This window comes from Hypanus sabinus, chromosome 1 (genome assembly GCF_030144855.1).
Source record: "Hypanus sabinus isolate sHypSab1 chromosome 1, sHypSab1.hap1, whole genome shotgun sequence".
NCBI lineage: Eukaryota > Metazoa > Chordata > Chondrichthyes > Myliobatiformes > Dasyatidae > Hypanus > Hypanus sabinus.
Window position 1 is genome coordinate 204,805,306 of NC_082706.1, and position 25,604 is coordinate 204,830,909.

A 25,604-nucleotide genomic window follows, 5' to 3' on the forward strand; every position below is an offset into this window, starting at 1 on the left:
AATTCAACCACCAGGGGCAAGACATGTTAAAGTGCCGGGGTTAGGACTGAGCTTAAGTTACCACTCAATGCACTTTAGTAAACTATTTAAGAACTTTTTAAAAGCTATTTATTAATGCTTTTTGGGAGGGTGATTTTAGATGCATATATTTATACTGAGTTAAATACTGTATGTAATTAGTTTTGCTACAATAAGTGTATGGGACACTGGAAAAATGTTGAATTTCCCCTTTGGGATGAATAAGGTATCTATCTATCTACTCCATTCAAGGGAATAACCCTTTGGGAGAACATCATACAAGTTCAAGATCAAGTTTATTGTCATCTGCCTGTACATAAATATAACCAAACAACATTCCTCTGGACCACGGTGCACCCACAATACATATGTCATACACAAATATAAAACAAATATTACCATTAAATACCTTTAAAAATGTAATTCAAAAATGTTTTAAAAGTGCGCAGCACAGGTAAACAGTAAACAGCTCGCTGTCCTAGTGGCGAGACCTTGGTGGTGGCAGAGTGGTCATTAGTCTCACATCCTGAGGGAAGAAGCTGTTACCCAGTCTGGCAGTCCTAGTCCTGATGCTCCTGTACCTCCTTCCTGACAGCTGTGGGTCAAAGGGACTGAGAGATGGAGATGGCTGGTAGGGAGCCCTTTATCTCTAACGCTCTCAATGTCACAAACATGTGGGCTGGGGAGGGGGGGGGGAAGCTGAGACCCATCAAATCTCTTAACAGTTCTTACTATCATCTGTAGGGTCTTGCAGTCCGACACCTTGCATATTCAACTCAAGTGATCGTAGTAATCGATCAAGTGATCGTAGTAATCGATCAAGTGATCGTAGATAAGGGGAAGGTCAGAGGTAGGTTTTTTTTAAACAGAGTGTAGTGGGTATATGGAACACCCTGCCAGGGTGGTGGCAGAGGCAGACACATTAGGGACATTTAATACACTCTTAGGTAGGCACATGGATGATAGTAAAATGGAGAGTTATGAAAGAGGGAAGGGTTAGGTTGATCTTGGAGTAAGTTAAAAGATCAGTACATCATAGGCTGAAGTGCCTGTACTATGCTGAGGTGTTCAATGTTCTACTGTACTATTGACTATCCATGTACTATTGGCAGTGCTCATAGGCAACTTTGCCAATCAAAGCCTATCCACGTCAACTCTATCTATCTCCCTCTAATTTTAAATACCTCTAGCAAGTCCCCCCTCAACCACCTATGCTCCAAAGAATAAAGACCTAATTTGTTCAAACTTTCTCTGTAACGTAGGTGCTGAAACCTAGGTAACATTCTAGTAAATCTCCTCTGTACTCTCTCTATTTTGTTGTCATCTTTCCTATAAGTCGGTGACCAGAATTGTACACAATACTCCAAATTTGGACTCACCAATGCCTTGTACAATTTTAACATTACATCCCAACTCCTATACACAATGCTCTGATGTATAAAGGCCAGAATACCAAAAGCTTTCTTCACCACCCTATGCACATGAGATTCCACCTTCAGGGAACTATATACCATTATTCCTAGATCACTCTGTTCTACTGCATTCCTCAATGCCCTACCATTTACCATGTATGTCCTATTTTGATTATTCCTACCAAAATGTAGCACCTCACACTAATCAGCATTAAACTCCATCTGCCATCTTTCAGCCCACTCTTCTAACTGGCCTAAATCTCTCTGCAAGCTTTGAAAACCTACTTCATTATCCACAACGCCACCTATCTTATCATCATCTGCATAGTTACTAATCCAATTTACCACCCCATCATCCAGATCATTAATGTATATGACAACATTGGACCCAGTACAGATCCCTGAGTCACCAGCCTTCAACCTGACAAACAGTTATCCACATCTACTCTCTGGCATCTCCCATCCAGCCACTGTTGAATCCATTTTACTACTTCAATATTAATACCTAACTATTGAATCTTCCTAACTAACCTTCTGTGTGGAACCTTGTCAAAGGCCTTACTGAAGTTCATATAGACAACATCCAGTGCTTTACCCTCGTCAACTTTCCTTCTAACCTCTTCAAAAAATTCAATAAGATTTGTCAAACATGACCTTCCACACACAAATCCATGTTGACTGCTCCTAATCAGACACTATCTATCCAGATAATTATATATACCATTTCTAAGAATACTTTCCATTAATTTACCCACCACTGTTGTCAAACTGACAGGCTGATAATTGCTAGGTTTACTCTTAGAACCCTTTTTAAACAATGGAACCACATGAGCAATACGCCAATCCTCCAGCACCATCCCCATTTCTAATGACATTTGAAATACTTCTGTCAGAGCCCCTGCTATTTCTACACTAACTTCCCTCAAGGTCCTAGGGAATATCCTGTCAGGACCCGGAGACTTATCCACTTTTATATTCTTTAAAAGCTCTAGTACTTCCTCTTCTTTAATCCTCATAGTTTCCATAACTACCCTACTTGTTTCCCTTACCTTACATAATTCAATATCCTTCTCCTTAGTGAATACCGATGAAAAGAAATTGTTCAAAATCTCCCCCATCTCTTTTGGCTCCACTCATAGATGTCCACTCTGATTCTCTAAGGGACCAATTTTATCCCTCAGTATCCTTTTGCTATTAATATAACTGTAGAAACCCTTTGGATTTATTTTCACCTTACTTGCCAAAACAACCTCATTTCTTCTTTTAGCTTTTCTAATTTCTTTCTTAAGATCCCTCTTACATTCTTTATATACCTCGAGCTCCTCATTTACTCCATGCTCCCTATATTTATTGTAGATCTCTGTCTTTTCCCAAACCAAGTTTCCAATATCCCTTGAAAACCATGGCTCTCTCAAACTTTTAACCTTTCCTTTCAACCTATCAGGAACATAAAGATTCTGTGCCCTCAAAATTTTACCTTTAAACGACCTCCATTTCTCTATTACATCTTTCCCATGAGACAAATTATCCCAATCCACTCCTTCTAAATCCTTTCGCATCTCCTCAAAGTTAGCCTTTCTCCAATCAAAAATCTCAACCCTAAGTCCAGTCCTATCCTTCTCCATAATTATATTGAAACTAATGGTATTGTGATTACTGGACCCGAAGTGCTCCTCAACACATACCTCCGTCACCTGACCTATCTCATTCCTTAATAGGAGAATCAACACAACCCCTTCTCTAGTTGGTACCTCTATGTATTGCTGCAAAAAACTATCCTGCACACATTTTACAAACTCCAAACCATCCAGCCCTTTTACAGAATGGGCTTCCCAGTCTATTTGTGGAAAATTTAAATCTCCCACAATCACAATGCAAGAAAAATGTAAGATCCTCTGCCTGTTGCTTCTTAAGAATCCAGAAAGGTGATTTAAATCAATCCAAGAATATAATTTATAAATATAATGATAAATAGAAAGAATCTAATCTGCTGATCTACAGTACTGTGCAAAAGCATTAAATGCGCATGCGCGCGCTTGGGCGCTTGGGTGCCTAAGAATTTTGCACAGTACTGCACTTGCTGTATGTCTCGAGTGCTTCCCGCTCTAGCCCTCTCCTTTCCCCTTTCCCCTTTTTCCAACTATGATTCCCCTCTCCCTGCCACACTCAGTCCACAATGGAGGCCCATATCAGAATCAGGTTTATCATTACTCACATGTCATGAAATTTGTATTTTTTACAGCAGCAGTACAGTGCAATATATAAAATTACTACAGTACTGTACAAAAGTCTTAGGCTCGCCACCTATATATATGTGCCTAAGATTTCTGCATAGCACTGTGTAAACATATGAACTTCTATAAATAGAAAGAACATAATCTATCATTTTCATTCTGAGACAGAACTAGTGCAAGTTACACCTATCTCATTACATCAATATCAGTTACTTGTGGCCAGCAATTGTAATTGTGGCTAATGGGGAAAAACTGGGATCAAAATTTGATTAAAATGTGTACATTTGTTGAAGTTGAATCTGAATAAAACTTGGGAAACCAACTTCTTATAGTTACAACAGCTTATTGCACACCCTCCTGCAGGAGTTTGACACCCAGTTGTCAGAGGGACTTAAGTACTGCCACCATCCGACAAGTGGGCCCGTTCCCTCAGGTTACAGCCGTATATTTATACATAGTAAGCCCCATACATTAGTGTTGCAAGATGTCATTTGAACTGGTACTCCCACCAAGTCTGTTGGTGAGAAACTGAGTTACAGATAAGAGAGTCCACTAGATCAAGGCTTCATTACAGATGGATGTGCTGTCCAGTCCTTATCAGTTATTCCTTTTGCTTGGCCCTGACTTAATTACAGGTGGATGTTCATTCCTGTCCTTATCGGTGAGTCCTCCTCCCCCTACTCAAGCAAGGGTACAATGTACAATGTTATCGAACTCTCACTGTCTCTCTGAAAACCAAGGGAGAACTAGTATAAGCCGGTTTTAGCTAACTGGTGAAGACAGAGTTTACTTCAGTTCAAAAATTCCTATTCAGTCCCAATTATTCTTTTAGCCAGAGGTTACACAGATTCAAAATGATTTTTTTATATTCTCAATTCCTCACATTCATTTCATTTTGGAAAAGGAAGCAATTAATGCCTCACAACTCATATATGAAATGTGACTGTGAATATTCACTGATCATCTGCCAAAACTGATTTCCAAATCTGAACTCCCCTGGCACAAGGAGCACTGTAAATGTACGTTTCACCCAGAATGTTAGATCCTGGAATTAAGCATTCTGGGTGAAGTACCCATCCAAAGTTGTAAATATGCTCCTAAATCATAGAACAATAGAACACTACAGCACAGTACAGGCCTTTCTGCCCTCCATATTGTGCTGCCCCATATAATCCCCAAAAAATAAGTACTAAACCCACACTACCCCATAACCATTTTTATTTCATCCATGTGCCTGTCCAAGAGGCTCTTAAATACCCCTAATGTTTTAGCCTCCACCACCATCCCTGGCAAGTCATTCCAGGCACTCACAACCCTCTGTGTAAAAAACTAACCTCTGATGTCTCCCCTAAACTTCCCTCCCTTAATTTTGTACATATGCCCTCTGGTGTTTGCTATTGGTGCCCTGGGAAACAGGTAGTGACTATCCACCCTATCTATGCCTCTTAAAATCTTGTAGACCTCTATCAAGTATCCTATCATTCTTCTACGCTCCAAAGAGAAAAGTCTCAGCTCTGCTAACCTTGCTTCATATGGCTTGTTCTCCAATCCAGGCAACATCCTGGTTAATCTCCACTGCACCCTCTCCATAGCTTCCACATCCTTCCTATAATGAGGTGACCAGAACTGAACACGATACTCTAAGTGCGGTCTCTCCAGAGAATCATAGAGTTGCAACATGACCTCTCTACTCTTGGACTCAATCCCCCTGTTTATGAAGCCTAGCATCCCATAGGCCTTCTTAACTACCCTATGAACCTGTGCAGTGACCTTAAGGGATGTATGGATTTGAACCCCAAGGTCCCTTTGTTCATCCACACTCTTAAGTAACTGACCTTTAATCCTGTACTCAGTCTTCTGGTTTGTCCTTCCAAAATGCATCACCTCACACTTGTCCAGATTGAATTCCATCTGCCATTTTTCTGCCCAACTTTGCAGCCTGTCTATATCCTCTTGTAACCTTCCACCACCTATAGCTCCATCCACAACTCTTCCAATCTTCGTGTCATCCACAAACTTACTCACCCATTCATCCGCCTCTACATCCAGGTCATTTATAAAAATCACAAACAGCAGGGGTCCTAGGACAGATCCCTGCGGCACACCACTAGTCACCAACCTCCAGGCAGAATACTTTCCTTCCACAACTACCCTCTGCTTTCTTCCTTTAAGCCAATTTTTTATCAAAACAGCCAAGGTTCCACTTATCCCATGCCTCATGACTTTCTGGATGAGTCTCTCATGAGAGTCCTTGTCAAATGTTTTGCTAAAGTCCATGTAGACCACATCCACCGCCCTACCTTTATCAATTTTTTTTTTGTTACCTCTTATCATCTGGTAAAGACAAAGACAAGAGATTCTGTAGCTGCTAAACATCTGCAGCAACTCATACAAAATGCTGGATGAACTCAGCTGGTCAGGCAGCGTCAATGAAGAGGAATAAACAGTCGATGTTTCATGCTGAGACCAATCATCAGCTTTACAGAATCAGCTATCACCACAGGGTTCATTTCCCATTGCTGCCTGTAAGTATGTTCGCCCCATGACCACGTGGATTTCCTCTGGTGCTCCAGCTTCCTCCCATATTCCACAGACATACACTTAGAGATAGTAAGTCATGGGCATGCTATGAAGGCGCCAGATGCATGGCAACATTTTCACGCTGCCCACAATTCTTGCTGATTTGATTTGATGCCAAAAATGACACATTTATCTGTACAGTATGTTTCAATGTAAATTTTGTTTTAATCTTTGAAATAAGAAGCTATTTTAAAATGACTTACATCTTTTATTATACGGATCCCATCAGGATTCTTCAGATTTACTGCTATACTCTGTGGAGAAAAGAAATGATATTAAACCTAACAATTTAGATCAACCATGTAAAATAATCAGCTGCCAGTTTAAATGAAAGAAATAACCCCTGCTCTTCTAACTTTACACTTATGATTGTGTGGTTAAGTACAGCTCCAATGCCATATTTAAGTTTGCTGATGATGCCACTTTTGTCGACTGAATCAAAGGTGGTGACAAATCAGCATAGAGGACGGAGATTGAAAATCTGTTTGAATGGTGTTGTATTAACAACCTCTCACTCAACGTCAGCAAAACCAAAGAGCTGATTATTGACTACAGGAGGAAGAAATCGAAGGTCCATGAGTCTGTCCTTGTTAGGGGATCGGAGGTGGAGAGGGTTGGGAACTTGAAGTTCCTTGGCATTATCATAACAGGGGCCAGCAAGTAAGTGCCATCATAAAGAAGACATGGCTGCACCTCGGCTTGCTTAAAAGTTTGCACAGATTCAGCATTTAATCTAAAATTTTGACGAACTTCTATAGATGCACAATAGGATGTATCCTGACTAATTGCATCACAGTCTGGTGTGCAAACACAAATTCCCTTCGCCTCCATTGCACACGTCCACAAGGAGCGCTGACACCCATCATCAAGGACCACTGATTCTAACGTTGTTCTCTATTTTTCATTGATTATATCATAGTTCTGTTCTGTGAATGGCTGCAAGAAAATTAACCTCAAGGTATATGTACCTGGATAATGAATTTACTTTGAACTTTGAAAAGTAGCTAAACATTGTTTTGGAGTGGGTACAGGAATTGCCAGTACAACAGAATTGGTAAGATTCGCAAATTTCCCTCTCTGACCATTGGTGAACTAGGTGAGTATCAAACTACATATATGTCACCGTACACAACCCTGAGATTAATTTTCTATCAGGCATTCACAGTAAATATAAGAAAAGCAATAGCATCAATGAATCACTGCAACAAAAACCAATGTGCAAAGACAACAGTGTAAATACAAATGGAAAGAAAAGAAAAAGAAATAATAACATTGGTTGAATATCCCTTACCCGAAATGCTTGGGGCTGGAAGTGTTTCGGATTTCAGAATTTTGGATTCTCTTGTACGAAGCACGCAAACCATCACTGTTTTGGTCTGAAGTGCTATTGTTGAAAGCTTTCATGGTGACTGAAAATAAGCCAAATTCTTGTTTGCTTTATCAGAGTGTATTCTCTTAAATGTCCAAAGATCCTGAACAACTTTATTGCCTCATTTGAAAAACTTTAACACACACAGACACACTGGCTGCTGTTGGTAGCTTGGTGCTGGTCTAAAGCCATATTTCAGATCCTCCACACTATACTGCCTTCAATTCTTTTTCCTTTGTTCTGCTTCTGCATTTTTCACTGTGGATTAACAACCATGGTCCACATTGGCTAACTTGAAACTTCTCTGCTTTATTTTAGATTTCCAGCTACAGCAGTATTTTATTTTTCAAAACAACATTGTTTCTCTCTATGAAGATACTGGCTAACTTGCTACTTCCAGTGTTCTGAAGTGCTGCCTCTGGATTCCATGAGAAACTGATTTTGTAATGCTGTCATCAGACACTGATTAATAATGAATTGTATTGTAGAATGTCTCTGAGCTACTGATAAGTCTTGACAATACAGCCAGCCCCCATGTTGGTGTGCACATCGGCCTCACTCAGTAGCTGACACAGTAATTACTGTGCTACCATGGGTTCACACTAGATGGCACTGCAGCTCTTGCATCCTTTAAACAGGTTCAATTACCCCTTGCTGCTTGGGGCCAGAAGTGTTTCAAATTTCAGACATTTTTCCAATTTGTAAGATATAATGAGATAACTTGGGATTGCCATCATTTCCGACTCTGAATTTATGTGCCACCAATAAGCAGCCTTTGTTGTAGACTTGTTCATTACACATATGTATTGGTGCAGCCTTTCAGCATGTTAGATTTTCATCAGCGATGATCTTGGCAAACTCATCAATTAATTTCTCTGCTCCTTCATGATCAGCAGACTACAAATCTTTTAAAATTTTAAATCATGCTTTTCCTTAAATTTCTTCAATGTGCTAAATATTCACAATCACTTTTGATTTTCAGTTTGTTGTGATAAGATCTCTGCTTGTTTCATAATCATCATACCGTTAAACAGTATATGTTCACACCAATGCTAATGAATCCACTCTTCAATACACATTCAAGATCTTCATTTTTCGCTTTATACAGTGTATAACATTTCTTAAACTTCTGGCTTAATTTCCTTCCATATCCAAAAAACAGAAGAGCTGATTGTGGATTACAAGAGGAATGGAGACAGGCTCACCCCATTCAACATCAATGGGACTGTACTGAGGGTGAGTAGTTTCAAGTTCCTCAGTATACACATCACCGAAGATCTCATCTGCACTATACACACCATCTGTGTTGCAAAATAAACACAACAGCATCTCTTCCACCTCAGACGACTGAAAAAATTCCACACGAGCCCCCAAATCTTCAAGACCTTCTTCAGAGGCACTATTGAGAGCATCCTGATTGGTTTGTAATACCGCCTGGAATGGGAACTGCATCAACCTTGATCATTGAGCACAGCAGAGAATTAGGTACAGACAGTCCAGAGCAGCTGTGGATGTGAACTTCCCTCCATTGAGGTCATTTATAGCAGCAGGTGCAGAAAGAAGGCCTAGGAGATCATTGGGGACACCAGTCACCCCAACCATAAACTGCTTCAGATGCTTCTGTCTGGCAAATGGTACTGCAGCATTAAAACCAGGACCAACAGGCTATGGCTTCTTTCTACAAACCATTAGACATAAATACACATTGCAACAGAGTCATAACACAAAGATTTTTACTCCCTCACGTTGTGGGATGGATGTAACATTTAAATAAGTTCAATATACAAATTAAGATGACGCTACTAAAGACATGCAACAACTTACTGGTAATTTGGAAGTAAAGGAATTCAACTAAAACCATTATTAATAACAGTGTGGATACTACAGAGAGAATGCAGAGGAGATTTACAAGGATGTTGCCTGGACTGGAGGGCGTAACCTATGACAATAGGTTGAGTGAACTTGGCCTTTTCTTGTTGGAGCGATGGAGGATGAGAGCTGACCTGATAAAGGTGTATAAGATGGTGAGAGGCATTGATTGTGTGGATAGCCAGATGCTTTTTCCCAGGGCTGAAATGGCTAACACGAGGGGTCATAGCTTTAAGATGCTTAGAAATAGGTACCAAGGGAATGTCAAGGGGTTTTTCACTCAGAGAATACTGGTGGAAGTGGATACAATAGATTACTTTAAGAGACTCTTAGATAGGTACATGGAGCTTAGAAAAAAAAGAGCGCTATGGACTGGGGAAATTCTAGGCAGCTTTAGGCAGCTAGGCAGTAGGTCACATGGTCAGTACAACATTGTGGGCCGAAGGGCCTGTATTGTGTTGTAAATATCTATGTTTCTATGTCCTATGTTTAAGTAAATTGTGGTAAACTATCACTGCAAGCAATGAAAGGGTGAGCGAATGCAAAGCCAATTTGCGGGATGTGCCCTGCTGGTGACCTGCAATATCGATGTGCTTGGAGTTGGAACTGTGCAGGTTGCAGTGAACAGTTTGGAGGGGAGAAGACAGGGCAGAGGAGTTCCATCCAATTAACTTGGTGCATCTAAATGCCGAGCTGAATTGGAGAGGTCAAGAAAGGCTTCTTTGGTAGCAAAATCCAGGTCCAAAGCAAATCGATGGGCAACGCCTGGAAAGACTCACCGTAGTGAGGCCCGGGTCCTAATACGGGGTACAATCTGCTGTTAGGACAATCTAATTGCTGGCCCACACAGACTGGTAAGGCAGGGTGTTGAGAGATGGATGAGGTTGAATCACTCTGAGCTGCTTTGCAGAGGTCAAGAACAGGTCCCTCGGCTGCAAAATCTAGCCCCAATTGATTTGCCAGCAGTGGGGCCCGGGTCCTAGTGTGAGGTTCAGACAATTTAACAGCTGGCCCAGATAGTCTGGGGGATTCTCTCTCCACTACATTAAGGCTGTGAGACCACCCCCAGCTGCTGTGCTTCATGTTCACAAACCTTGCGACGATTTACCCGCTACTATCATAAGCTGAATATCGAGGCTTGGGCCAACTCCGGGGATTTGGATCTAAGGATTCAATTTGGTTCAGAATGCTGGTGTTGCTGCTTGCTTTCTCTTTCTCAGTGGGCACGGGGGGGGGGGGGGGGGCGGGGGTGGCACTGGTCTTATTTTCCTTTAATTGGGTTCTTTCAGGTTTCTTGCTTTGCAGCTCCCTCTAAGCAAACAAATCTCAAGGTTGTATAGTTTATACAAGCGTTTGCACATACTTTGATAATAAATGCACTTTGAAACATTGCTTTTCTATTTTTCATTAACTTCTGCCCATTCAATATGTATGCTCACTTCTCAGAACTGTCTGTGGTTTGCACAGGCACTGTGCATTGCCTGGAAAACTTACCAGTGCCTTACGGAAAGTTCCATTTGTGAATTCATTTAGCGCTCAAAGAAATAAGGCTGTTGTTGGTTGTTTCTGCCAATTTTGTTATGGACTACTGATCATGGTCAATCGCTTATTGTTTAAATTCCATCTCAAGCACTGTGGTGAATGAAAGGGAATGTTATAAGATCATCATAGCTCAGGTAAAACCTGCCGCACTGCCTGAACTTATATAAAGTGGTCAGTGATAGTTCAGTTGGGCTGTGGGCTACAGAAATATAGTCAAGGCTATTTGAAAGGGCAGATTCTGGACTTTACCCCCATTGAATGCCATATCCAATTCACAGGAATTGTGTCACCTCACAATTAGAGTATGGGAATCGTACTAGCTAACCCTGTACTCCAGTAGTGAACAGCAGTAATGGGCCTAAAGATAACACAATTTCTTCAGTAAAGAATTCTCATGATATGCCAAATACAGAAGTGACACATTACTTTTCAACAATTATAATACGCCTCGAGTAAAGTCTATGAGAACGGTGGGTTAGCAAGAGATGAGATAATATGTGATCGATGTAATCAATAAGACACTGAGGATCAAATGCTTAAAATAAGTAATTCATTTCTTAAATTAAGCCTATAATCCCTCAGTTGAAATCCCTGCTACTGAGAGCACCACTATTGTCCCCTTTATCTTTATTGCCCCTTAGAAACTCCCACTGCACCCAGTGGGACAATATCACCCACTTTGGAAACCATTGGTCTAGTCAATGGCTCACAAAGTTGCATTGAAGCATTAAACAATGCAGGGTCTTAGAGAAATTAATGTTACTATTGTACAATGTGGAGATTTTCATCAAATAATTCACCAGTATATTCCATGGGTAAAAAAAACATATGAATTAAGACCTGTATCAAACCATGAAGAATCAATTTCCTTTGCCATATACATTTACATGTACAGTGGATCTGGCTGATTGGCCCTTGATTATTCAGTGGAGCAGCTTATTTGGATGAACTCTTTTTTAAATAGCCTCAGTTGCATCTGTTTTGTGTTCAAAAAGGAGTGATTTTTGTCACTGATAATTAGTGAGAAATAAGCAGTAAGACAATTCCAAACTGTTTTGCTCACTGTGGTTTCAAGCATTCAAGTTTGGAAATGTCAGAAACAGCCAGGAGTGAAAATGAAATGATTTCACTACTTCAACAAGTTAGTAACTACAATGGATTTGAAAGTATCAACAATCAAATGTTACAGTGCAAATGAAGGTTTGGACCTTTGAGTTTGCCTAGCACTTTTTCCTTTGTAATAACAATGGCACTCATGCCTGCTCCCTGACACTCACGGACCTCTGGCACATTGCTAGTGTCTTCCACAGTGAAGAGAGATGCAAAGTAGCCATTAAGTTCATCTGCTATTTCTTTGTCCCCCATTACTTCCTCATCAGTATCATTTTCCAGTGGTCCAAAATCAACTCACAAATCCCTATTACTTTTTATATTACTGAAAAAAACTTTTGGTGTCTTGCTTGATTGGCTAGTTTGCACTCATTATTTCATCTTTTCCCTTCTTACAGCATTTTTAGTTACCTTTTTTTGGATTTTAAAAACTTCCCAATCATCCAACTTCCCACTCACTTTTGCTACCTTTTATGTCCTTTCCTTGGATTTTCTGCAGTCCTTAACTTCCCTTGTCAGCCACAGTTGCACTGCCATTTAAGAACAACTTCTTCAGTGGGACCTATCTATTCTGCACCTTGTGAACTATTTCCAGAAACTTCAGCCATCTCTGCTCTGCTGTCAACCCGCCAGTATCCTCCTCCCTCATGCCTCTATAATTCCCTTTACTCCAGTGTGATACTGATACATGTGACTTATGCGTCTCCCTCTCAAATGCAGTATGAATTAAATCATAGTATGATCACTGTCTCCTAAAGGTTCCTTTACATTAAGCTCCCTAATAAAATCTAGGTTACTACACAACTACCAATCTAAGATAGCATTTCCCTGAGTAAGCTCAAGCACAAGCTGCTCTGAAAAGCCATCTTGTAAGCATTCAACAAATACCCTCTCTTGCAATCTAACATCAACCTGATTTTCCCAATCCTCTTGCATACTGAAGTCCCCCATTACAATTGTGTCATTACCCTTATTACATGCCTTTTCCAGCTCCCTTTGCAATTTCAACTTCACATCTTGGCTACTGTTTGGAGGCCTATATATGATTCCCATAATGGTTTTTTTTACCCTTGCAGTCTCTTAACTCCACCCACAAAGATTCAACATTCTTTCACCCTATGTCACCTCTTTCTAAAGATGTAATTCCATCTCTTACCAACAGAATCATTTTATTCAAAACTTTGGATCCACCAATACTATGCAATGACACACAATTATCAGTTCAACAATTACTAGCACTTCCTTCCAATGAAGACAACAATGATCACTGGTAAAGCTGTTGGGGAGAATGATTCCAGTTCTCTCACACTTACTATCGCATTTGATCTACCTCTTTGAATCAAGTGACTTCAGATTCCTAATCACTCTTAACGAATATTAAACCTTTCTCATTTATTCAGATATGATAAATATTAACAAGGCATGAAGAAAATAATTTATTTCTATTTAGAGATACAGCGTGGAGAAGGCCCTTCTGGCCCTTTGAGCTGTGCCATCCAGCCACCCTTACAACTTCGATTTAATCACAGGACAATTTACAATGACCAATTAACCTGCCTGATACATCTTTGGACTGTGGGAGGAAACCAGAAAATCCAGAAAAAATCCATACACTGTAAGGGGAGGATGCACAAGCTCCTTACAGAGAATGCTGGGACTCAACACCCCAAGCTGTAATAGCATTGTGCTAACAACTATGAAACTGTGGAGCCCATGAAATTATCATAGAGGTCTTTTTCTCAAAACTCAAGCATTTTTCCCCATGGTCAACTATACGTTGGAGGTAAAAGCAAATGATATAGGTTTATACAGAATTCAGAAATAATATTGTACATACTGAGACACTTCAACATTGAAATCAAGTAGGCACACGCATTATGCAAAGGTATATACCCACTTATAATCTTCACATTTATTTTCACTATATATTTTTATTGATAGTGTTAGTTAAACTATATAATTTGAACCTTCTAACTATATTTGTGGAATAATTATATATTTCAGTTAGATTTTATTTTGTTTTCCAGGAGTGTTATAAAATCCAATTGGACAATGGTCTGCTGGGGTTGGAGTGTTGGTGGGTGGAAGGACGGACCAGGGCTTGTTTTGCTGCTTGTTGTGTTCAGTGCTGCTCTGCCAAGCATAATGGGCATGAGACACCAGACGAGGACATCTGATTCCACACCATTGGTTTATTGATTGTTACAGAATTTCCCTCTGGTGCTTCCCACTCTCTCCCTTCTCACTTCCTCTTTTCCCAAATATGATTCCCCTCTCCTTGCCCCCTTCCCATTCTCAACCCACAATAAAGACACTTATCAGAATCAGATTTATCATAAGATATAAGCGCATTTGGTGAATTGAGTCTACTCAGCCATTCTATCATGGCTGAGCCAATTTTACACTCAGCCTCAGTCATCCTGCCTTTTCCCAGTATCCCTTCATGCCCCGAACAATCAAGAATCTATCAATGTCTGCCTTAAATATACATAAAGACATGGCCTCCACAGATGCAGTAGATTCACCACTCTCCGGCTAAAGAAATTCCTCCTCAACTCCATTCTAAAAGGACACCCCTCTATTCTGAGGCTGTGTCCTCTGGTTTTGGACCCTCCCACCATAGGAAACATCCCCTCTATCAAGGCCTTTCACCATTAGACACGTTTCAATGAGGTCACCTTCCATTGTTCATGCCATCACTTGAACATTGATTTCTCTAACTTCCATTAGTGCCCCTCCTCCCCTTCTTACCCCATCCCTGACATATTTAGTTGTTTGCCTGTTCTCCATCTCCCTCTGGTGCTTCCCCCCTCCCCCTTTCTTTCTCCCAAGGCCTCCCGTCCCATGATCCTTTCCCTTCTCCAGCTCTGTATCACTTTTGCCAATCACCTTTCCAGCTCTTAGCTTCATCCCACCCCCTCCGGTCTACTCCTATCATTTCGTATTTCCCCTTCCCCCCACTACTTTCAAATCTCTTACTATCTTTCCTTTCAGTTAGTCCTGATGAAGGGTCTCGGCCCGAAACGTCAACAGTACTTCTCCTTATAGATGCTGCCTGGCCTGTTGTGTTCCACCAGCATTTTGTGAGTGTTGTTTGCATTTCCAGCATCTGCAGATTTCCTCGTGACTACTTTATCCATGCTAGAAGCTTTTCTGCAATACCATGGGCTCATAGTTTATTAAGCAGCCTCATGTGTGGCACTTTGTCAAAGGCCTTCTGAAAAGCCAAATACACAATATCAACCAATTCTCCTTTGTTTATCTGCTTGTTACTTCTTCAAAGAATTCCAACAGATCTGTCAGGCAAGATTTTTCCTTGAGGAAACCATGCTGACTAGGACCTATGTTATTATATGCCTCCAAGTACCCTGAGACCTCATCCTTAATCGACTCCAACATCTTCCCAGCCACTGAGGTCAGACTAACTGGCCTATAATTTCCTTTCTTCTGCTTCTCTCCCTTCTTGAAGAGTAAAACGTAGAAAACCTACAGCACAATACAGGCCCTTTGGCCCACAAAGTTGTGCTGAACATGTCCCTACCTTAGAAATTACTAGGCTTACCCATAGCCCTCTATTTTTCTAAGCTCCATGTACCTATCCAAAAATCTCTTAAAAGACCCTATCATATCTGCCTCCACCACCATTGCCAACAGCCCATTCCACGCATTCACCACTCTCTGAGTAAAAAACTTACCCCTGACATCTCCTCTGTACCTACTCCCCAGCACCTTAAACCTGTGTCCTCTTCTGGCAATGATTTCAGCCCTAGGAAAAAGCCTCTGACTATCCACACGATCAATGCCTCTCATCATTTTATACACCTCTATCAGGCCATCTCTCATCCTCTCTCTGTGGAGGAAGATTTGCAATTTTCAAGTTTTCCGGAACCATTCCAGAATCTAGTGATTCTTTAAAGATCATGACTAATGCCTCCACAATCTCTTCAGTGACCTCTTTCAGAATTCTGGGGTGTACACCATCTGGTCCAGGTGACTTACCTACCTTCAGATCTTTTAGTTTCCCAAGAACCTTCTCTTTAAAGTATGGTAACTTAACGCACTTCATGCTCCCAACACCTGGAACTTCCAACATACTACTAGTGTCTTCCACAGTGAAGACTAATGGAAAATACTTATTCTGTTCATCTGCTATTTCATTGTTCCCCATTATTACCTCTCCAGCACTGTATTCTAGCAGTCCAATATCTACCCTTGCCTCTCTTTTACACTTATTGAAATCTGAAGAAACTTTTGTTATCCTCTTTAATATTATTGGCTAGCTTACTTTCATATTCCATCTTTACCTTCTAATGACTTTTAATTGCCTTCAGTTGCTTTTTAAAATCTTCCCAAACCTCTAACTTCCCACTAACCTTTGCTCTATTATATGGCCTCTCTTTTACTTTTATGTTGGCTTTGACTTCTCGTTAGCCATGATTGTATCATCTTTACTTCTTCCTCTTTGAGATGTATATATTCTGTACCTTTTGAATTGCTTCCACAAATTCCGGCCATCGCTGCTGTGGTGTCATCTCTGCCAGTGTTCTTTTCCAATCAATTCTGGCCACCTCCTCTCACATGCCTCTGTAATTCCCTTTACCCCTCTGTAATACTGATACATTGGAGTTTAGCTTCTCTTTCTCAAATTTCAGGGTGAATTCAATCATATTATGATCACTTGCCCCAGGGTCCTTTTACCTTAAGCTCTCTAATCAATTCTGGTTCATTGCACAACACCCAACCAGAATAGCTGAGCTTCTAGTGGGCTCAACCACAAGCTGCTCTAAAAAGCCATTTTGTGTGCACTCCAGAAATTCCCCCTTCTGGAATCCAGCATCAACCTGATTTTCCCAATCTACCTGCATATTGAAGACCTCCATGACCAGTGTAACACTGCCCTTTGGGCATGCATTTTCTATCTCCCATTGCAATTTGCAGGCCACATCCTTACTACTGTTTGGGGATCTGTCTACAACTCCCATCAGGATCGTTTTTACCTTTGCAGTTTCTTAGCTCTATCCACAAAGATTCAACCCCTTCCAACCCTATGTCACCTCTTCCTAATGATCTGATTTCATTCTTTACCAACAGAGCAATGCAGCCCCCTCTGCCTTCCTGCCTTGGACATTAAACTCCCAGCTCTAATCTATCAGCCATGATTCAGTGATACCTACAACATCATACCTGAGCAATCTGTAAATGTGCTGCAAGCTCATCTACCTTATTCTGTATTCTGTGTGCATTCAGATACACCTTCAGTCCTGTATTCACCCCTTTCAATTTTATAACCATATAACCATATAACAATTACAGCACGGAAGCAGGCCATCTTGGCCCTTCTAGTCCGTGCCCAACGCTTACTCTCACCTAGTCCCACCGACCTGCACTCAGCCCATAACCCTCCATTCCTTTCCTGTCCATATATCTATCCAATTTTACTTTAAATGACAATGATTTTGGTGCACCATGATCATCCTTTTGATTCCTAACTTTGTCTGAGGTCTCACCAACATCTGCCTCCACAGCTTCTCCACTAACTGTTCTGGCACTATGGTTCCCATCCCCCTACAACTCTAGTTTAAACTCCACAGTGTAGCATTAGCAAATCCTCCCTCTGGGATATTAGTCCCCCTCCAGTTCACGTGCAACTACCCCTTCTGTACAGGTCCCACCTTCCCTGGAAGAGAGCCCAACAATCCAAAAATCTGATGCCCTTCCTCCTACACCAACTCCTTAGCCGCATATTAAACTGTATAATCTTGCTAGTTCTAGCCTCACTAGCACATCATGAAATTAATTTTTTTGCAGCATCAGTACCATGCAATACATAAAATTACTACAGTACTTTGCAAAAGTCTTGGGCTTCCAGGCTATATATTTGTGCCTAAGTCTTTTGCACAATACTGTATGTCATCAGATTTGTTGTTTTGCAGCAACAGTACAGTACAATACATAAAATTTATTATCAAGTGTAACACTTACCCAACAGGCTGGTATATGTCTAGGGGAAAAGGAGATCCAGCCCTTCACCAACCCCACCTCCCGTACACGCAGGTGCTGTGAGAATCGTTTATGCCGTGCGTACACACACAATATCAAACTCACACCAAATACCGTTATGGAATACACTTTAAAGATTTTACTAAAACTAAAAGAGTACTATGCAATACAGTATATATGAAGGCAAAGAAAATAAAGTAAAAGGCGCCAACTTATCAAAGTTCAGTCAGTTTAGTGCACATCATTGGAGCTCAACCATCGAACCATTCGACCCCTCGTCACTTTCCTCCGACCTCCACATTCTCGCACCTGGGACCACCCCCGGTGGTCGACCGAGCAGTGCAGCGCACGTCCACCTTCCTCGGCGTCTCCTTCCCGCCTCCCCTGAAAAGACTGCAAAACCCCCAAGCTCCCAGCCTCACCACAAAATAACATTCCCCATTGGTTAAAAAATGAATACAATCCCCATATCAGCAAGTCCAAAGCTAAACAACTACGAGAGAAAACACTTATCAAACATAAAAGCATTCCTACTCTAGCAAACCAAAGAAGCCATTTTGATTTACACAGTACATTGCACACAAGTTATACTAATAAATGAATAAACAATGCAAAAGAGGAATAGTGAGGTAGTGTTTATGGACTGTTCAGAAATCTGATGGCAGAGGGGAAGAAGCTGTTGCTAAAATGTTGAGTGTATCTGAGGAGAAAGCAAAAGAGTTAACGTTTCAGGTCTGAGACCCCTTGCTCGTCCTGAAGGTTGCAGGTTGCAATCTGAGGATTTCAGCTCTTCCTACTCTTTTTGATGGTCATGTATAATGATTGTTTGATGGCTCTGGGCTTGTACTCACTGGAGTTTAGAATGGGGTGGGGGGGTTAACTGCATTGAAACCTATAAATATTGAAAGGCCTAAACAGAATTAACTTACAGCAAATTATCTCAGTACTGGGGTGGGGGGGGGGGGGGGGAGAGTCTTGGACTAGAGGGCACAGCCTCAGAATCGAAGGATGTTCCTTTAGAACACAGGTGAAGAAGAATTTCTTTAGCCAGAGGGTGGTGAACCTGTGGCATTCATTGCCACAAAAGGCGGTGGTGACCAAAATATTGAGTAATTTAAAGTGGAAGTTGATAGGTTCTTGAGTAGAAAAGGCATCAAAGGTTACGTAAAGGCATCAAAAGTTGGAGAATGGGGTTGTGACGAAAAATGAATAGCTGTGATCAAATAGCTGAGCAGACTTGATGGGCGAAATGACCTAGTTCTGCTCCTACATCTTACGGAGAAAATAATCCAAATTCATCAAAGCTCACATTATTCTCTAATCCAGGCAACGTCCTGGAGAAATTCTTCTGCTCCTTATCCAATACATCTTTCCTGTAATGCAGCAAACAGTACAGCACACAAGACAAATGTGACCCAGAGAAAGTTTTATATTGATAGTGGTTTATTATTGTCACATGTAGCAAGACACAGTAAATAGCTTGTCCGGCATGCTTTTCATACAGATCAAATCATTACACAGTGCATTGAGGTAGAATAAGATAGCAAAAACGGACAACTTAGGTAAATGATAAAGTGCAAGATCATACAAATTAGATTATAAGGCTAAGAGTCCATCTTATCGTACAAGAGGTCTGTTCAAGAGTCTGATAAGAGCGGAGTAGTAGCTCTTCTTGAGCCCAGTGGCACATGCTTTCAGGCTTTTGGTTCTTCTGGTTGATGGACAAGAGAAGAAGAGAGAATATCTGGGTGGGGTAGGATCTCTGATTATGCAGTCTGCTTTACTGAGGCAGCAAGTTTAGACCAAGTCCATAGCTCTGTGGCTGGTTCTCGTGATGTGTTGAGCTGTATCTCACCTCTCCAGCTTCTTGCAGTCACGTGCAGAGCAGTTGCCATACCAAGCTATTATGTCCATGATTTCTAAGACGCATTGATAAAAATTGGTGTCAACAGGGACAAGAAAATTTGCAAATGCTGGAAATCCAAAGCAACACACACAAAATGCTGGAGGAACTCAGCAAGGCCAGGCAGCATCTATGGAAAAGAGTAAATAATCAACTTTTCAAGCAGAGACCCCTCATCAGGACTGAGTAAGGGTTTCTGCCCGTAACACTAACTATTTACTGTACTCTTTTCCATAGATACAGCCTGGCCTGCTGAGTTCCTCAGGGACATGTGGAATTTCTTTCGTCTCCTGAGGATGTCGAGGTGATGGTAGGCTTTCTTGGCTGTGACATCAATGTAGTTGGACCAAGCCAGGATACTGGTGATGTTCACTCCCAGGAGCTTGAAGCTCTCAATCTCAAGTTACAAGGATGTAAACAGGAGCATGTGTACCACCCCCCTTCCTGAAGTCAATGAACAGATCTTTTGTTTGATTTACAATTTTCATATTAAATGTCCCGACTGAAAAAGGTGTTTTGTGCAATTCCTTGGCCTCACATGGAGTATTGTGTTCATTGCTGTCATTCATATTTTAAAAAGAATGTGCAGGGATTGGAGAGAGATCTGGAAAAGATTTTTTGGAATGAGTTCCGTCGTGAGGGGGCTACAGTTACAAGGATAGATCAGAGAGTTTGGCTCTGTTCCTTTTGGAGAAGGCTGGGGGGAAAATATGATCAAAGTATATACAATGATGTGGAACTTGGACAAAATGAATAGAGGGAGGATATTCCCTTTAGTGGTGAGGTCAAAGCTAAAAACCACTGGTACAAAATAAAGGAGAAGTGAATTAACAGTGACATTATAAAAAGCTTTTTTTGGAGCACATGTTTGAAACAGAAATGTACTGCCTGCAGATATCCTCATGGCTTTGAAGTAAAAATTAGAAAATATACTGTATGTTGAAAATCTTTTGGCAAAATAAAACATGCAGTTGGTGGAAGATGGTTGTTACTCTCTCACTACAACACCCTCTGTGGTCTCTGCTGCTCTACAGCTCCCTGACTATGTATCACCCAGACTCACTATCATAGCCAGATCTCCTTACTGGGAACTTTATTCCTGATATTCCATCTGGGTAGCCTCCAATCTGACAGCATGATGTGATTTCTCCAACTTCCAGTAATTTCTTCTCATCTCCCTTCTCTTTATCCTTTCCTCATTCTGGCTCCCCTCGCACCCCTTCCCTTCTCCTCTGGTGCCCCTCCTTCCCTTTCTTCCATGGTTTAATCTCCTCTCCTATTAGACTCCTTCCTCAGTCCTTTAAATCTTCCACCTCCCAGTCTCAACCTCACCACATACCCCCTCACGTGCTTTCACCTGCCAACTTGTACAACTAGTCCTTAGCTTCACCTTCTTATTCTGCTTTCTGCTCCCTTCCTTTCCAGTCCTGATGAAGGGTCTCAGCCTGAAACAGCGAATATTTATTCCCCTCCATAGATTCTGTTCCTCCAGCATTTTGTGTGCATTGCTCTGCATTTTCAGTATCTACATAATCTGTCACATAATCTACAGTTCAAACTACGGTTCTCCATGAATGGCGGGTTTTCGCACCGGCCATGCTGCATGTGCTGCTGTCAGAAGGCAGCCCACTTGTTCATGTTCTCCCTCCCTGCCCCCCACCAAGTCAGGGAGCTTGGATAAGAGACATGGAAGTTTATAACATCAAACACCAAGTGTTGGTCTCCCACTCTCATTGTTGCAGGGGCCATCCCTCTCTCCCTTGCTGCTAAGAGAGAGAGGCCGTCTGAGATACAAAGTGCTGTATTATGGACTGAAGTTTTTAATGGACTCTGGACAAGATCTCTTTGAGGGACTTTGCTATTGCTTGCATGCTGGGGGGGGTCGGTGCTTTTGCTGGTGCAAGTGGGGGGAGTGGGGAGGGTCGATGTTTCTGCTGCTGCTTTGCATGGGAGGGGGAAGGGGCTTTGGGATTCTATCATTTCTATCATTCATTTGTTGGGTTTTTTGTTTTGTGGATGTCTGCAAAGAGTAAGAATTTCAGGTTGTATGTTGTATATATTCTCTGATATTAAATTGAACTAATTGAACCTCACAGCTTTCACATTCCATTGCCACTGTAAATAAGATCATAAGGCATTGGCGCAGAATTGAGCTACTCAGCCCATCAAGTCTGCCTGGCCATTCTACTATGACTGATTTATTATACCCTTCAACTGCATTCTTCTGCTTTCTTCCTATAACTTTCGATGTCCTTAATAATAAAGAACCTATCAACCTTCACTTTAAATATACCCAATGCCTTGGGCTCTACAACTGTCTGTGGCAATGAATAACCACCTCTCTGGCTAAAGAAATTCCTCCTCATCTCTATTCTAATGGGGACATCTGTGTATTCTGAGGCTGTGCACTTCGGTCCAAAACTCCCCCACAAATAATTACACAGATACCAGCTTGTGGGCTTTTCACACCTGTATTATAAATCTAAGTTGAACAGATGAAGGATGCAAGAAACATTAAACTATTTACATTTCAAATGTTTCAACCTCACCTTCTTATTTCGATTTACACTAAGGAAGTAGATACTCTCTGTTCCCACAAATGGTGGTCCCCAGGCTCTAGTTTCATCACCAGCACCTGTTAACATGGAAAAGATTTGACAATATGATCACGTCTTACTTTTTTATTACTTACTTTTACTACATTAAATATGAGTTTTTTTTTATTTTTTACCTTTCTCTCCTTTAATTTTCTCACTTCCTAATTTCTAACTTTAGTTTCTTTTACCATTATCATTTTTTATTTCTATTATCACAAATTTGATATTACTTGTTTAATTTTTACATAACTCTTTATTCATGATCGTTCCAAATGTTGTTTTTTGTTACATGTTACACCCTCACCAACATTCCACAGCAAATTCACAACACATATAAACGTACAGCACTGTGCAAGTCTGAGGCACATGCAAAACAAGTTCTGTAAAGTGAAGATGCTTTCAAAAGTAGTAAAGTTACTAAAATTATTACAAAGAAGAGTAAACAGTAAAATAAACTAAGAACAAAGAACAATACAGCACAGTACAGGTCATTTGGCCCACAATGTTGTGCCACTCCGTAAACCCTGCCCCCCACATAACCCTCCACCTTAAATTCCTCCATATACCTGTCTAGTAGTCTCTTAAATTTCACTAGTGTATCTGCCTCCACCACTGACTCAGGCAGTGCATTCCACACACCAACCACTATCTGAGTAAAAAAACCTTCCTCTAATATCCCCCTTGAACTTTCTTCCCCTTACCTTAAGGCTATGTCCTCTTGTATTGAGCAGTGGTGCCCTGGGGAAGAGGCACTGGCTGTCCACTCTATCTATTCCTCTTAATATCTTGTATACCTCTATCATGTCTCCTCTCATCCTCCTCTCCAGAGAGTAAAGCCCTAGCTCCCTTAATCTCTGATCATAATGTATACTCTCTAAACCAGGAAGCATCCTGGTAAATCTCCTCTGTACCCTTTCCAATGCTTCCACATGCTTCCTATAATGAGGCGACCAGAACTGGACACAGTGCTCCAAGTGTGGCCTAACCAGAGTTTTATAGAGCTGCACCATTACTCCGCGACTCTTAAACTCTATCCCTCGACTTATGAAAGTTAACACTCTATAAACTTTCTTAACTACCCTATCTACCTGTGAGGCAACTTTCAGGGATCTGTGGACATGTACCCCCAGATCCCTCTGCTCCTCCACTCTACCAAGTATCCTGCCATTTACTTTGTACTCTGCCTTGGAGTTTGTCCTTCCAAAGTGTACCACCTCACACTTCTCCTGGTTGAACTCCATCTGCCACTTCTCAGCCCACTTCTGCGTCCTATCAATGTCTCTCTGCAATCTTCGACAATCCTCAACACTACCTACAACACCACCAACCTTTGTGTCATCTGCAAACTTGCCAACCTACCCTTCTACCCCTACATCCAGGTCATTAATAAAAATCACGAAAAGTAGAGGTCCCAGAATCGATCCTTGTGGGACACCACTAGTCACAACCCTCCAATCCGAATGTACTCCCTCCACCACCACCCTCTGCTTTCTGCAGGCAAGCTAATTCTGAATCCACCTGGCCAAACTTCCCTGGATCCCATGCCTTCTTTCTTTCTTTTTAAATCTTTTTATTAATTTTAAACAAACATAAATGAAACATGAATACAAAGTGTTTGAGAGTACATAATTAATAGTTTAAATAGACATTCAAATATATAATAATAAAAATATTTAACCTCCCAAACTCATAACATTGATGAACAAAGAAATAAAAAGAAAAAAAAAGACCCCAGAAAAAAAAGAGAAAAAAAACCACTAACCAACATGGGCCATTGAATAATGTTAAGTATATATACAGTAGTGCCAATAACTCCGAACCTCCATCCAAACAATTGATAATATAAGTAAGGTTTAGGAAAAGACAATTCAACTCATATGAAAATGTTGAATAAATGGTCTCCAAGTTTCTTCAAATTTAACTGAAGGGTCAAAAACAACACTTCTAATTTTTTCTAAGCTCAAACAAGAAATGGTTTGAGAAAACCACTGAAATATAGTTGGAGGATTAACTTCTTTCCAATTCAATAGAATAGATCTTCTAGCCATTAGTGTAACAAATGCAATCATTCGTCAAGATGAAGAGGATAGACAACTATTATCCACCATTGGTAAACCAAATATTGCACTAAAAGGATGCGGTTGGATATTAATATTCAGAACTCTTGAAATAATACTGAAAATATAATTTTGTAAACAAGAACAAGACCAAAACATATGGGTTAATGAGGCAACATCAGAATGACATCTGTCACAGGTTGAATTAACATAAGAATAAAATCGAGCAAGTTTATCCTTAGACGTATGAGCTCTATGTACAACCTTAAATTGTATTAGAGCGTGTTTAGAACAAATAGAGGACGAATTAACTAATAGTAACATTTTCTCCCATTGCTCAGTGAATATAAGACAATGAAGTTCTTCTTCCCATTCCTTCTTAATTTTTTCTGATACATCTGGCTGTATATTCATAATCATATTATAAATGACAGCTACTAAACCCTTTTGATAAGGATTCAGAGCTAAAATTCTTTCCATAATGTCCAATGGGCCTAGTTTCGGAAAAGACTGTAACTCATTATACAAAAAATTTCTAACTTGCAAATATCTAAAAAAATGAGTTTTAGGTAAATTATATTTATTAGATAACTGTTCAAAGGACATAACGCTATCATCTAAAAACAAATCATGAAAACATGTTATACCTTTTGTTTTCCATTAAAAAAAAGTTTGATCCATAAAGGAAGGCCGAAAAAAGTAATTAGATACTATAGGGCATGATAGAATAAACTTATTCAAACCAAAAAATTTACGAAATTGAAACCAGATTCGCAATGTGTATTTGACTATAGGATTAGTTATTTGTTTATTCAATTTAGATAAAGAAAAAGGAAGTGAAGATCCTAAGATTGAAAACAATGAAAAGTCTTGTACAGATTTACATTCCAAATTTACCCATTGTGGGCAAGCA

General features: G+C 40.6%; 1 protein-coding gene across 7 annotated transcripts in view; it reads right to left on the reverse strand.

Moving 5' to 3' along the window:
* sugct (succinyl-CoA:glutarate-CoA transferase) overlaps positions 1 to 25,604 on the reverse strand; it is a 515,386-nt gene that overhangs the window by 451,347 nt on the left and 38,435 nt on the right. For 6 of the 7 annotated variants that reach the window (XR_009514784.1, XM_059984542.1, XM_059984527.1 and 3 more), the window contains exons 4-5: positions 22,587 to 22,672; positions 6,448 to 6,498 (exon numbers count right to left, since the gene is read on the reverse strand). Coding sequence is in view for 6 of the 7 variants with exons in the window: in XM_059984542.1 (XP_059840525.1) it covers positions 6,448 to 6,498; positions 22,587 to 22,672 (137 nt within the window). In the remaining variant the exon portion in view is untranslated. The remainder of the gene's footprint in view (positions 1 to 6,447; positions 6,499 to 22,586; positions 22,673 to 25,604) is intronic. The other variant, XM_059984503.1, reaches the window with a different exon arrangement.